This window comes from Eriocheir sinensis, chromosome 24 (genome assembly GCF_024679095.1).
Source record: "Eriocheir sinensis breed Jianghai 21 chromosome 24, ASM2467909v1, whole genome shotgun sequence".
Lineage (NCBI taxonomy): Eukaryota > Metazoa > Arthropoda > Malacostraca > Decapoda > Varunidae > Eriocheir > Eriocheir sinensis.
Genome location: NC_066532.1, coordinates 16,482,043 through 16,497,886, shown reverse-complemented (window position 1 = coordinate 16,497,886; position 15,844 = coordinate 16,482,043). Strand labels below are relative to the sequence as shown.

At 40.4% G+C, this 15,844-nt stretch overlaps 1 protein-coding gene and 2 long non-coding RNA genes across 15 annotated transcripts; 1 reads left to right on the top strand and 2 right to left on the bottom strand.

The window, feature by feature from the left end:
• Nucleotides 1-614: 614 nt before the first annotated feature.
• Nucleotides 615-3,213, bottom strand: LOC127002942 (cytochrome c oxidase assembly factor 6 homolog). The gene is made up of 3 exons (XM_050869249.1): nucleotides 3,025-3,213; nucleotides 1,536-1,648; nucleotides 615-984 (listed from the first exon to the last, which is right to left on the bottom strand). Exons 2-3 carry the CDS (start codon nucleotides 1,639-1,641, stop codon nucleotides 821-823), a joined length of 270 nt encoding a protein of 89 aa, XP_050725206.1. The 5' UTR covers nucleotides 1,642-1,648; nucleotides 3,025-3,213; the 3' UTR covers nucleotides 615-820.
• Nucleotides 3,214-7,929: 4,716 nt separating this feature from the next.
• LOC127002943 (uncharacterized) lies at nucleotides 7,930-12,744 on the bottom strand. 10 transcript variants are annotated; one of them, XR_007756757.1, is made up of 3 exons: nucleotides 12,495-12,638; nucleotides 8,911-12,372; nucleotides 7,930-8,790 (listed from the first exon to the last, which is right to left on the bottom strand). It is a non-coding gene; the product is annotated as an uncharacterized LOC127002943 (long non-coding RNA). The 10 variants fall into 10 exon arrangements; XR_007756755.1 differs by having other exon boundaries at nucleotides 7,930-8,861; nucleotides 8,985-12,372; XR_007756751.1 differs by having other exon boundaries at nucleotides 7,930-8,910; nucleotides 9,034-12,372.
• LOC127002944 (uncharacterized) lies at nucleotides 11,810-13,941 on the top strand. 4 transcript variants are annotated; one of them, XR_007756762.1, is made up of 3 exons: nucleotides 11,810-11,957; nucleotides 12,079-12,342; nucleotides 12,461-13,941. It is a non-coding gene; the product is annotated as an uncharacterized LOC127002944 (long non-coding RNA). The 4 variants fall into 4 exon arrangements; XR_007756763.1 differs by having other exon boundaries at nucleotides 11,931-12,078; nucleotides 12,200-12,342; XR_007756764.1 differs by lacking the exon at nucleotides 12,079-12,342 and having other exon boundaries at nucleotides 11,931-12,078; nucleotides 12,443-13,941.
• The last annotated feature ends 1,903 nt before the right edge of the window (nucleotides 13,942-15,844 follow it).

Below are 15,844 nucleotides of genomic sequence, written 5' to 3'. Positions count from 1 at the left end.
GTGTAACGAAACACACGAGAAATTAATCCAGACAAGGAAAGGTTTTGCCGACGCTAGGGATCGAACCCGCGACCAACGAGACAGGAGAGCCATTCCTTTAACTCGTCGGCCAAGGAGGTACCCCCTTCACAGAGGGAGTCATGGGAGGCTCATCCATAGGCTAGTCGCCACACTACATTACCTCACTGTTATTTATTTATTTTTTTTTAAATACTTCTAGGCAAGCCGTGAGTAATTTTGTAATAGTTTGTCACCTTGGTGAATGATTTTCTTGACTGAAAATTTATCGTTAAGTTCAGTGGTTGGTGTGCTGCCTCTATACTTTGGATGTGACATGCGGGTCAAGGGCCATAACTCTTGATAGCTACTCTTATTGTTGGTTTGAATCCTTAGAAGTAAGCCAAAAATTTATGTCAAAACTTTATAGACACATTTTATTTATTGATTCTTACAGAACTAATAAAATTATCTTTCTGCTTTTGTTATGTGGAGCTTAACTGTGTGTGTCACTCTTCACATCATGCAGGACAGGTGAAAGGAATGCAGCTCTGTGCTAAATGAGGTCAAGGTCTCTTCATACCAGTTTTGCTTGAAGGAATATGAGCAAACAAATATTTCTAGTACTGAACAAATTTGTTTTATTTATGCTGTTCTGAAGCCTTCACACATTCCCTTACAAAATGATTCTGCTTGTGTTATTTTTCTTTTTACATACAGCAACCCCCATGGCTAGAATAAGTCTGTACATACCTAGATAGTTATTAAAATTGCAGTATATATATAGATACAAAATAAATAAACTATCACCATTTCACAGAAGCTATCCGTTACTTTTGTCTTCTTTAGATTCCAATGGCTCGTATCCTTGCTTCATCTGCTCCTTAAATACGAGGTAGTGGCGCTTCCTGTCAAAGTGTTTCACCCAGGTTGAGGGACAGAGCTCCGTGTATTTGTTTCGTAGTTCCTTGCAGCTGTCTTCGGTGCCTGGCAGGAAAAATACATAGTGTGAAAAGCATAACGTGACATAATTTGGTCAAACCTGAAGCTGCAATGTGGTGTTCACAGCTTACAATATAATCTCTTTAGTTCTGGTTTGAGGTTTAAGGGCCATATTTTTAAACATTTTGGCACCCAAGTTCACATTTAACAAGGATTTCATAAGAGTTGTGGGCCTTTAAAGGGTAGTTTTATGACCCTGGTGGTAGTTTGACTCCTCTGTACCATTATCTTAACAAACACTCATTAGACCTCAATTCATCTCTTTTTGGGCTTTTGGAAATAGTTAATATGAGGGGCAGAAGTGTCTGAGTATACCAACTTTACTATTACTCTTGATTCCACTTAACTGATGTCCAATGTAGAGTTTCTTATTATTCTCTATGGCTCAATCAACCTTATGAAATGCTGAACAGTGCGTTTCTGCAAAAATATGCTACCCGTTATGCATTCTTTCATTTCATTTATGAGCCAAGTAATATTTAACTTAAGCACCAAAAAGAATCTAACTCTAAGGATGGTGATAACAGACAGCTTACCTCCAGCATCAAGACACGCCCAAAACTTGTCTCTTGCGTCCCAGCAGTCATAGCGCGCCTCTTTGTTTGGGAAATGTGTCTTGTGCTCACCCGTCTCCCTTGGCATGTTGGCGCTGGAAGGAAGAGCATGGCATTGAAGACTGCGCTTTTTTTTTTTTACACAACAAAGGAGGCAGCTCAAGGGCAGTAAAGGGATGAGCTTTAGTAGAAAGTCCTGTGCAGCGTGGCCGTGGGAGTGGGGGGGCGGGGGAGGCATGCAGTTAGCAAGTTCAGAAGAGCAGTCAGCGTGAAAATAACGATAGAAGATAGAAAGAGAGGCAACATGGCGGCAGAATTTAAGAGGTAGAAGACTATCAGTAAGAGGAGGAAAGCTGATGAGATGAAGAGCTTGCTTTAAATAGGTGTCATAAGTTACTAAGGGAAGTCTAGAGAACTCTCAGTCCTCATCATCAGCGTAGTATGGTCTAGTATCAATAACTAAGTAGAAAGGAGACATTGGTTATTCGTGGTATGTGGTCATGGGGTGGGAAAGTAAAGAGAAGACAAATTATGTTATTACCTAAGGAAAGGACAGAATTAACATGTATGAAAGACTGTCTTGATCTTGCAAAATGGAAAGACAAAATTCCAGGAAAAGTGAGGACAAAAAAAAGTGAGTGTATTTGAGTGTTTGAGGATACATGGAAAAGGTGCCTTGCCATGAGATCCAATCAGTCATCAAGGTGAATAAATATATAACCCTTCAATTATTTGGAGGGGACAGGTAAAAAATAAAGTGATTAGATAACTTCACTTGTTGCAATTATTTTGGGGACTGTTGAGGAAAGGGTAGCCTACTAATTTCAAGACACTGACCTTATTTCTGGGCAAAATATGATACTTTTTGTTATGGAGATGGTTTTATTCTCCAGAAATCACTAAATGATTGACTTTTCAATGCCTGGGGTTCACCCCTGCTGTGTGGCCCAACACCCATCACCAGCCGGCATAGTGGACCACTCCCACTGCTGCCTCGTTCCGTCCCACGGATGTTGAACAAATTTAAAGTAACCCAACCTAATTCAACCTACCTAATGGGGGCCTTTCCCCCCTCAACCCCCTAATGAGGGAGCTTTCCCCCCTCTTCTAGGAACCACAAAACGTTCCATAAGGCAAGTGTTAGGTTCGCAAGAGGTGGCTGCCCCTCCTTCAACATTAGCCATTATTTTGGGTAGTGTGTCAAAATGGTATTTATCCGGCTGGTGACGTGGAGGTGAGCGTGGCCCCTCCACCGCCCCGGCGCTGTGAGGGCGGCGCCTGGCCCCGCACCGCACCGCCCCGGCACTCACCGAGGAGCCTCCCTGGCACTCACCGAGGAGCCTCCCTGGCACTCACCGAGGAGCCTCCCTGGCACTCACCGAGGAGCCTCCCTGGCACTCACCGAGGAGCCTCCCTGGCACTCACCGAGGAGCCTCCCTGGCACTCACCGAGGAGCCTCCCTGGCACTCACCGAGGAGCCTCCCTGGCACTCCACTACTCAAAAAGTCTCCTTGCCACTACTCGTGTGGTGTTCGCCTGGCGGCCCGGTGTTTACATCATGGCCTTTATACACGTAGCCCCTCACACCACATGCTTAACACTACTGAATCGGTGTGTAATAATTAACTCATCCAGACAATCATATACGTAGCAGTATCAGTAATGTCACCATCAGTCTGCAGGCAGCCGTTATCGCCGCGCCCCCTGCCGGGCAGCAGATAACAACAACAATGGCGGACCCCAGGACGGAGGCGCGCAACGATGCTGATCTGCCCGTCGCCGTGGCCGCCCCGGACCCCAAGAACGTGCAGGAGCTCACCAAATACGTAAATGAAGGCGTCATCTTCCCTATTACTAACTCCCCGCGTCCCTGTGCAGTGTTCGGCGCCATTAATCCCTCGCCCCCGCCCTCCAGGGATCCCGTTACCATGACAACCGTTTCGTTATAAGTCTGTATTTAAGTTATTGCAGGACGGTTAAGGTTTAGGCTGTTCAGGGTTGTCGTTAATTAAATGAGGAAGGTGTCAGTAGCGTTAGAGGCCCCCCAGTGACGTGGAAAAGCAGGCATGGGGGAGAGTATATAAGCAACTCCCTTTTATTTATTTTTTTATTTCATTATTTTATTGGTCTGCATATGACGCTTCCCTATTACCCCCTCCTCCTCCTTGCCCCTACTTAGCGTTCAGGGTCATTAATCCCTCGTCCCCGTCCTCCAGGGATCTCGTTACCATGACAACTGCTTTGTTAAAAGTCTGTATTTAGGATTTTTAGGACGGTTTAGGTTGTTTTTGGTTACTGTGAGTTAGTTAAGCAAGGTGTCTGTAGCACAAGAAACCTCCCCGTGCCCTAGAATAGCAGGTGTAGGGGATAATATATTGGCACCTACCTTTTTTTATTATTTTTATATTATTTTATATTTTAGGGGAAAATTTACGAAACCTTAGCCACCTTTGGCAAAATTAATACTGATATCATGGATTTCTTTTTGGTCCCAGAATGCAGTGCAGTATCAAGTGACTTCTGGAAAGGAGAAAGAATCCAATTCAGGGACTATTTATTGTTGAAAATAGGGGATAATAATACACGAAAGCGTCACCTCTTCTGGCGACGGTGCCGCCAATGCAGCCGTTAAATAGCTCACAGAGGGTTTAGGGTGGGGGAACATACTTAAACTATTCCAACCGAACTTTACGACCTAACAGCTAATGGGGGGCTTTGCCCCCCTCGACCCCCCTTCTAACCAGGGGGGTGGAACACCCCTCATGTACATGCAACATATTTCTGCGAGGAGGTATTTATCGCAACGCCGGTGGCACCGGCGTCATGGCGGCAGCCACCAGAAGAGGCGACACTTTCGTGTATTATTACCCCAAATTTTCAACAATAAATAGTCCTGAATTGGATTCTTTCTCCTTTCTAAAAGTCACTTGTTGCTGCGCTGCATTCAGGGACCTAAAAGAAATCCATGATGTATTAACTTTGCCAGAGGTGGCTAAGGTTTCGTAAATATTATCCATTTTTTATTTATTTATTTTTTTACTTGGTGCTGCCTTCAATCTCGGTAGGCTCTCTCGAGGGGCGTCTTGAATGGCTCCAGTTTGTTAGTGGCATAGGCAAATTTTATTTACAGTGGTTGCCGTGATGTGTGACAGCGGTAAAGATTCATTGAAGGTTCTCAAGGTATTTTTTTATAATGTAGGAGGTAATTTTACACATGAGTCAAAATCTAAGCAGGGCACCAGAGCTTTTTAGACCTTATCACTTTTGTATTGCCTGAAGGCCATTGTAACGCCACAAGCCTTTTGCTTTAGCTCACCACATGCGACGACGCGACTTTTGTTCCTTGCCGTACCATGCCTAATCTTTACTAGACCTGACTCGTTTGTGAGGGAACCTAGGCGCTGAGGGTTGCAGGAGCCTATAAGCATGTTGTAATTCCTCTCCTCTCTTCTCTTTCACTTTCCATACTGTTTTTGTTATTTTGATCCACGTAATATTCCACTTTTTTCATCGATGTTCATCTTTTGTTCTTATCATTATTGGCATTGTTAATATCAGTATTTTTTCTTCTCTGCTAGAACATTAAAAAACTGCATAATGTCAGTAAATATAAGAAAACCTGGGAGAATATGTCAAAACCACCTTTATTATTATTATTATTATTATTACTTATTTTATTTTATTTTATTTTGAACCTAGGCACTGAGGGTTGCGAGAGCCTAGATATTCAGCCGCAGTATTACCAGCAAAAAAATATAAATAAATAAATAAATAGATAAATAAAATAGATTAAAACATGTTGGTAAATTAATATAAAAGGGGAAGAAAATGTCCAAGCCAGTTTTATTATTATTATTATTATTATTATTATTATTATTATTATTATTGTTATATATGATGCATTGTGTACCTACTCTAATGTCTCTCTTCCTTGCAGGTGACAGTCTTGCTACAGCAGATGCAGGAGCGGTTTCAGAGCATGTCCGACCAGATCATATCGAGAAATATCCTTTTATGCAAACATTTCACTCTCTTCTTTACCTACGTGCATTAGGAAACAGTATAAGCTACATTTTGAACTGGTCGCTGATTGGATGGTATATATTGTAACTAGATTTATGGTTTGTTTGTAATTTTTTCTTCTTCTTCTGTGTTTGTGTGATGGGCCGTAGTATGACAGATTTTTCCCTTCTTCTTGTTCTTCCTCTTTTTATTTTTCTTATTCTTGTTTATTGACCTTATTTTCCCTGCATGACAAATGAGTTAAGTAATATATTTGCCCACTCTTTCACTGTATGCTGACTGTTTACTTAACTCTAGATACCCTCAACAGAATTAGAGGGACTTAGCACTGGTTAATCTATTCATAGCTGTGATTCTCTTGTTCCTTGGCAAAGCAATTAGATTCCTTAACCCCTTCATTCCGACGCCATCACCGTATGGAAAGGGTTAGTCCTCTTCTAAACCTCTTAATCCTCTTCTAAAACTCTTACGAGGAAATGGAAGAGGATTAAGAGGAATTTAGAGGAGGATTGAAAGGTTTAGAAGAGAATTAATCCTCTTCCATATCCTCTTGACCCTTTCCATACTGTGACGCTGACATCTGCGTGACGGATGGAAAGGGTTAAGCCTTTCCTCCTCTGTTTCCATAAGTCTCCCCTTTAGCAAACCTCTACCGTATTTATGTATGTATGTGTATATATTTTTGTCTTGCCAGAAAGAGAAAGAGAGATTGTATGCATGTATGTATGTGTGTGTGTTTTCCTTAACCTGACCTCACTAGATGAAATGGGAACTCGCATCGACGATCTGGAACGGAACATCGCGGACCTCATGACTCAAGCCGGGCCGGAGGAAGTAGACAAATAAGCTGTAACTAATGTAAATAAGAAGAATATACGCACCGATGGCTGTCACGAGAGCAGCCGTGGAGTGTGTGCGTGTGTTTGTAAATCCAACGTTATTTTTTCTATATCTCCCTCACTGGTTTGTAAAGTAAAGTAATACAGGTTTAAGACATGTGAAGTACAGGCTCGACGGCATAGGGTGGGTGAGGCAACGCTCCCCCTGGTGTTTGTGTATGCCCCCATTGAATGATCGTGAAGTTCTGAATGATGGTGACTGTTAAGGAATCAAAGTCTCACCAAGAAACGCTACCCCTGTCGTATGCCTCCATTAAATGATAGTGAAGTTCCGAATTATGGTGACTGTCAAAGAGTTGGAAGAGCAACACGAGCGATGGCTGGGAGAGTAATATCCTTGGTTAGTCGACATCTTGTAATCGCTCTCTCCACCATCTTGAATATATGTGGCACAGAGTAAGGGTATTGCCACAGACACCATCTCTGGGACGCAAGCATATCCCTCATGTAGTCTTTGTTCCTTAGGGTGTATGGTTGAGAAAGGGCATAAGGGACAGTCATTTCTTTTTCTAGTTTGCACTGGGAAAAGAAAAGGCAGGTTACACATCACAGGAAGAACTATATATATAACCTGCAAGAGAATAGCAACCCTCAGTACACCATATACAAGGTCGTTTTTCCCTTGCAACCTGTTTCTTGTAGTTTGCACTGGGAAAAGGAAGGGCAGGCTAGGTTACGCATCACAGGAAGAACAAGACAGTAGTTACAGAGGAATAGCAACCCTCAGTACACCAATTACAAGGTCATTTTTCCCATGCAACTTGTTTCTTGTAGTTTGCACTGGGAAAAGGAAAGGAAAGCCAGTCTATACATCACAGGAAGAACAAGACAGTAGTTACAAAGGAATAGCAACCCTCAGAACACTTAATACAAGGTCCCTTTTCCCCTGCAAACTATTTCTTGGTTGCCTTTCCCAGTACAGACAGAGATACAATGGCTCTGTCTCAATGCCCCTTCTCCTCCAAACACCTCAATTTTCGTCTTTTTCACAGTAATTTAGTCCAGGAAAAGGCAGCCATTGAGATTTACGAGTTTGACAAGAGAAGAAAATCAACACCTTCGACACGAGCTACAAGCTTTTTGAATATGAAGCGCTCCCTGCTCTAGTGAGGCAAGCAGCACGCAGAGGAAAAGAAAACAAGAAAATAGCAGTTGAAGTTAGGCTTTTATGCACTTTTCCCAGGCAGGTGCGTGAAAACAATTGACCATATTACCAACGCGTCTGAATTTTAGTTTGAAAAGTTGCCTCAAAACGCCCAAATAAGTTAGTCGATGCGAGGTCAGTCATATCAAGATCGATCCCCGTGTCGCATACCCCACTTCAGCAGGGGGCGCCATATATACCATTTCACACCATTGATTATTTTAGAGGCTTATGATGTATTGCGTGATGTTCCGTGTATTGATTTAGTTGCTTATGTGTTAGTATTGTTTTTGGTATCCATTATAATGACGCCGTTTTGATGTGTCTGTTAAGGGAAAGTTTTTTGTGTTAAGTGTGAAAAATACCGAGAGAGGAAAATCAAGGAAAATGTCAGAAGGTCCGTAAAGTGTATGTTGTCTTAAGTGGCTATTTGTTGTTGGCTAAGTGGAGTTTTATTTTCTAATTTTTTCAAGCTTAAAATTAAGGAAAATATCAAGCTTAAAATTAAGGGAAATGTCAAGCTTAAAATCAAAGGGAAATGTCAAGCTTAAAATCAAGGGAAAATTAAGGAAAATATCAAGTTTAAATAAAATCAAGGGAAATTTCAGGCTTAAAATCAAGGCAAAATTAAGGGAAATGTCAAGCTTAAAATCAAGGGAAAATTAAGGAAAATATCAAGCTTAAAATCAAGGGAAATGTCAGGCTTAAAATCAAGGCAAAATTAAGGGAAATGTCAAGCTTAAAATCAAGGGAAAATTAAGGAAAATATCAAGCTTAAAATCAAGGGAAATGTCAGGCTTAAAATCAAGGCAAAATTAAGGGAAATGTCAAGCTTAAAATCAAGGGAAAATTAAGGAAAATATCAAGCTTAAAATCAAGGCAAATGTCAAGCTTAAAATTAAGGGAAATATTAAGCTTAAAATCCAGGCAAAATTAAGGGAAATAAGCTTAAAATCAAAGGAAATATCAAACTTAAAATCAAGCCAAAATAAGGGAAATGTCTCAAGGTTAAAATCAAGGAAAACTTCAAATTCCACAAAGTATTCCATAAATTGTTTGAAGCGACTATTCATTCTCAGCTAAATCAACTCTTTTATCTAGTTTTTTTCAAAGGGAACTCTGACCTTAATTCTGTCACTTATGTACCATTTTTCTTTTCATATATGCTGACCTTTTTCAATTATGCACTAGATTTTTTTCCTCTATGGTAAGGAAGCTATTTTTTTTTAAGGGAACGCTGACCTCAATACCCTCACTCCTATGTACCATTTTGCTTTTCATATATGCTGACCTTTTTCAATTATGCACTCTACATTTTTTTCCTCTCTATGGTAAGGAAGTTAGTTTTTCAAAGGGAACTCTGACCTCAATACTCTCACTCCTATGTACCATTTTGCTTTTCATATATGCTGACCTTTTTCAATTATGCACTAGATTTTTTTCCTCTATGGTAAGGAAGCAGTTCTGGGTCGACAACCAAAGAAAAAAAAGAAAAAAAGTCCACTAATTCACAGCCTCCAACCAACTTTCTGCTTCCGAGGTATATATCACACATTGGTCAACTCATGAATTCCCACTATCAATGTTTGCTTCCTAGATTAGATTAGTGAAGCCAGATTGTCGAGACCGTGTTTGCGTTGCTCTACCCCACAGACCCAACACCTATCTTCCTCTCGTATGTTAGCTATAGGTATCACACGAGATGAAGAGATAGGTGTAGAGACTGTGTGGCAGAGTGTCGGGGAGGAAAGGATCCGCGGGAGACAACGCCAAAACGGTCTCGCCAATCTGGTTATAGTGTTGTCAAATTGTGTACTGTTTGGTATGATCAGAATTGGATAACTTTATAATACTTGTGCTTCTTTTATTTCAAACTCCTTCCTATGTATTTGATATGAGCAGGATTGGAAATATGGTGTTATGATGATGTTCAAATATTATAATCATGGCTCCCAAATCTGAGGTGGCATCTGGCTCAAGGCATATCTGATTTCTGTGGATAATATATAATAGCCTACGCTTAACCCGGTAGCAGCGACGGGCCAAATTTGTGGCTTTACCGTGTAGCAGCGATGGGCCAAATTTGTGGCTTTACCGTGTAGCAGCGACGGGCCAAATTTGTGGCTTTACCATGTAGCAACGATGGGCCAAATTTGTGGCTTTACTGTGTAGCAGCGACGGGCCAAATTTGTGGCTTTACTGTGTAGCAGCGACGGGCCAAATTTGTGGCTTTACTGTGTAGCAGCGACGGGCCAAATTTGTGGCTTTACTGTGTAGCAGCGACAGGCCAAATTTGTGGCTTTACTGTGTAGCAGCGACGGGCCAAATTTGTGGCTTTACTGTGTAGCAGCGACGGGCCAAATTTGTGGCTTTACTGTGTAGCAGCGACGGGCCAAATTTGTGGCTTTACTGTGTAGCAGTAACAGGCCAAATTTGTGGCTTTACTGTGTAACAGCGACGGGCCAAATTTGTGGCTTTACTGTGTAGCAGCGACGGGCCAAATTTGTGGCTTTACTGTGTAGCAGCGACGGGCCAAATTTGTGGCTTTACTGTGTAGCAGTAACAGGCCAAATTTGTGGCTTTACTGTGTAACAGCGACGGGCCAAATTTGTGGCTTTACTGTGTAGCAGCGACGGGCCAAATTTTTGACATGATGTAAACTCCCAAAAATAGAGGATGCATAAACTGATCACAAATGCATTGATATGTATTATGAAATGGTTTGCGTGAGTCATAATTTAACCCCATGACTACGGCCAGCCCAAACAGCGCCCCGTGCCGTATCCAGGATCGCCGCACATGCCAAATTTCAAATGTCGCTATCGAATATAACAAGTTTTCAGCCATAAACTCAACATAATCATCATGTATTATATATGAAAACATGCAAAATTAAATGGTGCACATAAAGAAACATAAATTAATTGATAATTTTGAGATGTAAGCATAAATGTAGAGATAAAATAACTTGTATATTGGCTAAAGCGAGCCAGGACGCAATATGTGCGTCCTCGGATATGGTACGGGGCATGCAAGGACGCAGTATATGCATCCTCATGTTGAACGGGTTAAGAAACATGATCCCCACAGGTTAAGAAACAGTCATCATTATCTTTAACCCTTAGACGGCAGCAGTATTTGAAGAGTAGCTCCCCCAAAATAAATGGTCTATATACAGTCACTGCCGACCTTAGGACCGTAGCATAAATATGTTGCAGGCAACAATAACAAATGTTGTCAATTATATTAAATTTTTTAGTTAAAGAATATTAGGAGTGCTCCATACAGCTGTTCTGATAATTCATAAGATTGCTGATTATAACTATTTAACAGCCTTGGCACTGCCTTCCGCTGACATAAGTAGTAGGCTTTAAATTTACAAAACAGCCAACTGCGACAGATGTAATATTTTTCAACTCAAAATTAACAGTATATATATATTTTTTTACAATAGAGGAAGCAGTTCAAGGGCAAAAAAAAAGGGGAACAATAATGAAAAAAAAAAGCCCGCTACTCACTGCTCCTTCAAAAGAGTCAAGCTTGGAGTGGCCGAAAGATAGGTCAATTTCGGGAGCAGAGGTGTCCTGATACCCTCCTCATTTGTTATTGTTTCCTGCATATTATTGATACAACTGTTTCCTATGCAGAGGCTATCATACATTATCCCGGATATCAGAAATGCTGTAAGACATCAGGTTGCCAGAGTATGAGAATGCACGCCTCAGACCTGGGCCCCACAACCATAGGACTTTTTTCTGTCAAACTCTATCCTGTGTATTTGGTATGACTATGATCGGAGGTGGGATAATATGGTAACTTTATAATATTTGTACTTCTTCATTTCAAACTCTTCCGCAAGTGTTTCCCTCGAGGATATTACAGCTGTCTATCCCTGTTGCATCTTCCATGTGAGTGTATTTACAGATGATGCAGTTGACATATAGTTTTTTACCATACTTACAGAAACAAGGCTGGAAGAAAGTGTTTGAGAAGTGACTAGAAAGGGTTGGCTAGCTTAGAATATGTCTTTAAGTATGGTGGGAAGTATGATCTTATGTGCTGAGGATAACATAACCTTTACCACACTTAAGGCCAGAAGAAGGGTTTTGAGAAGAGTTGGAAAGGTTGGCTAGCTTAGAGTACACCTTGTTAAGTATTGTGTAAAATATGTTCTTGTATGCTGAAGTTAACATAGTTTCCATCACTTAAAGAACAAGGCTAGGAAGGTTTTAAGAGGAGTAGGAAAGGTTGGGTAGCTTAGAATACACCTTGTTAAGCATGGGGTGAAATATGATCTTGCGGGATGAGAATGACTGTTTTTATCACGCAGAAACAAAGGTAGAAGAAAGGTTTTGAGAGAGAAATAGAAAGAGTTAGCTTAGAATACACCTTTTTAAGCATGGGGTGACATATGATCTTGTGGGATGAGAATGACTGTTTTTATCACACAGAAACAAAGGTAGAAGAAGGGTTTTGAGAGAGAAATAGAAAGAGTTAGCTTAGAATACACCTTTTTAAGCATGGGGTGACATATGATCTTGTGGGATGAGAATGACTGTTTTTATCACACAGAAACAAAGCTAGAAGGGTTTTGAGAGGGGAATAGAAAAGATTGGCTAGCTTAGAATACACCTTTTTAAGCATGGGGTGAAATATGATCTTGTGGGATGAGAATGACTGTTTTTATCACACAGAAACAAAGGGAGAAGAAGGGTTTTGAGAGGTGAATAGAAGGAGTTAGCTTAGAATACACCTTGTTAAGCATGGGGTGAAATATGATCTTGTGGGATGAGAATGACCATTTTTATCACACAGAAACAAAGATAGAAGGGTTTTGAGAGGGGAATAGAAAAGATTAGCTAGCATAGAATACACCGTGTTAAGCATGGGGTGAAATATGATCTTGTGGGATGAGAATGACCATTTTTATCACACAGAAACAAAGATAGAAGAAGGGTTTTGAGAGGTGACTAGAAAAGATTGGCTAGCTTAGAATACACCTTTTTAAGCATGGAGTGAAATATGATCTTGTGGGCTGAGAATGACCATTTTTATCACACAGAAACAAAGATAGAAGAAGGGTTTTGAGAGGTGACTAGAAAAGATTGGCTAGCTTAGAATACACCTTTTTAAGCATGGAGTGAAATATGATCTTGTGGGCTGAGAATGACCATTTTTATCACACAGAAACAAAGATAGAAGAAGGGTTTTGAGAGGTGAATAGAAAGAGTTAGCTTAGAACACACCTTTTTAAGCATGGGGTGAAATATGATCTTGTGGGATGAGAATGACTGTTTTTATCACACAGAAACAAAGATAGAAGAAGGTTTTTGAGAGGTGACTAGAAAAGATTGGCTAGCTTAGAACACACCTTTTTAAGCATGGTGGGAAATATGATCTTGTGGGATGAGGATGTCATAATTTTCGTCACTTAAAGAACAAGGCTAGGAAGGTTTTAAGAGAAGTAGGAAAGGTTGCCTAGCTTAGAAGATACATTTTTGGGGTGAAATATGATCTTGCGGGATGAGAATAACTAAAAACACACAGTAACAAAGGTAGCAGAAGGGTTTTGAGAGGTGAATAGAAAGGGTTAGCTTTGAAGACATCTTTTAAAAATACGTTCTTTTGTGAGAGGCCCTTTCTTAAGACGTGTTGTGCATTGCGTTCGTGTTTTTACTTAAAGAAATGCTCAAGTCCCGCACAGCAATCGTTTACTTCATCTATCCCTTCTTCCCATGAGCCAACTTTCTGGTCTTCCATATAGTTTTTGTACACACATTTGAGGCATTCGACGGAGAAGGAGCGGAAGGGACAGAGCGATTTATTTTCTAGCTTGCACTGGGACAGGCAGACGATAACAGGTTGCAAGGGAAAAGTGACCTTGTAGTTGGTGTACCGAGGGTTGGTTTTCCCTTGCAGCTTATGTCTAGTTCTTCCTGGGATGTGGAGTTTGTCTTTCCCAGTGCAGACTGAAAAAATATGGTTGTTCCTTACGCCCCTTCTCTTCCGAACACCTCAAATATTTCCTGTCACATCACCAGACTGACATGATTCTGCGCCTTCCCTGTTTCTACCAATGAGTAATAGATGATTCTTGGTGTGTTTATGACCTTTGTGAGTCGCTAGCTTTCCTTCCGCTGTTTTACGTATTCCGAGTTTTGCACCGTAGGGTAAATTCTATAATGATTCATGTTACGAGCAGCATAGACATATTTTTGAGGTTGTTTAAATATGTCGCTACCGAGGCCAGTTCCTTCGCTCTGGTGTGGAAAACATGCTCAAGGAAAGATGATTGAACCCTCAAGAATAAAACTAAACTAAGGTGATTGTTTCCTTGTGATGACCTGTTAATTTGAGTTCACCGCATTCCCTCCTCATTCCTCTCACTCCCAGCGCACTCCCTCCCTCGGCTAGCTCTCCAATACTCATCCACTATTGATTTCCTTTAATGGAGGTCTCCCCCTTCCCTTGTATACACTCTGCACTCACCCTCATTCTTCCTCATCACATCTTGGAATTATTTATACATATATGGATTTTGTTAGCGCCATGAAGGAAGAAAAGATGAGGTGCGTGAACTTTTATTTTTTTGTGATTTCTGGTTAAATGTGAAATGCCATCAATGCAGGGAAAGCATGAAGACATATTTTGAAGTTATGAATGTAGTATATGAGAAGTTTAGTAAGGGAGAGGGGCTTATTTGTGTCTCCTGTGTAAATATTGGATATGTCGACTGTACAGGATAAGCGGATAGACGACATTGACATAGTAGACACAACCATATTGAAATCACGAAGAATTGGTCGTACTCAAGATATGGTCGGGAGAATGAGTGAATTTGCCATTATTTAATCTCGTGGGTCAGTGTGGGTTGTCGTTTGCACAGGGAAAGTGTTGAGACAATGTGAACACCATTACCAACAAGACAAAATATATATTGGTTTTATTGAGCAGACAAGGAGGGAGTGTCTAGATAGAGAGAGATGGAAACTCTTCTGCCGTGGCCATCCCCTGGTGGGAGCTCCTAGGAACAGGCGTCGATGAAATGATGATGATTAATACCATGGGTGGGAGAAGGATTGCAATGGTCATATATTTGAATCTTGCGGGTCAATCCTGGTTATCATCTGGGCAGGGAAAGCACAAAAATAACATAAGTCCACCATAGCTAAGTCATACAGTGTTTTTTTACATACATATATATAAGGCCATAGGAAAATTGTAGTACATTTATCATATTTGAATCTTGTGGGTCAATTTGGGTTGTCATCTGCACAGGGAAAGCACAAAAATAACATGAAGTCCACCTAGTTAACTTATACTATGGTTTTTACATATATATAAGTTTATTTGTGCCATAAGAAAATTAATGCATTTGTCATATTTGAATCTTGTGGGTCAATTTGGGTTTCATCTGCACAGGAAAGCACAAAAACAATGTCCACCTAGTTAAGTTATACTATGGTTTTACATACATATATATATTAAGGCCATAGGAAAATTAATGCAATTGTCATATTTGAATCTTGTGGGTCAATTTGGGTTTCATCTGGGCAGGAAAGCATAAAACAACATGAAGTCCACCTAGTTAAGTCATACTATGGTTTTACATATATATAAGTATATAAGGCCATAGGAAAATTATAGAGCATTTGTCATATTTGAATCTTGTGGGTCAATTTGGGTTGTCATCTGGGCAGGGAAAGCATAAAAAACAACATTCCACCTAGTTAACTTATACTATGGTTTTTACATATATATAAGTTTATTTGGGCCATAAGAAAATTAATGCAATGGTCATATTTGAATCACGTGGGTCAATTTGGGTTTCATCTGGATAGGGAAAGCATAAAAAACAACATTCCACCTAGTTAACTTATACTATGGTTTTTACATATATATAAGTTTATTTGTGCCATAAGAAAATTAATGCAATGGTCATATTTGAATCACGTGGGTCAATTTGGGTGTCATCTGGGCAGGGAAAGCATAAAAAACAACAAAGTCAACCTTAGTGGAGTTATACAGTGGTTTAACATATATATAAGTTATTTGTGCCATATACTCGGAAAATTAGTGCTAGGGTCATATTTAAATCTCCTAGGTCTATCTGGCACAGGGAAGCGTATAGATAACATGAACTCAATCATATCAAAGTCATATGTAGAGGTTGGATTAATTTCTTCTATAATAGGAAAATTAATGCAGTGGTCATATTTATATCT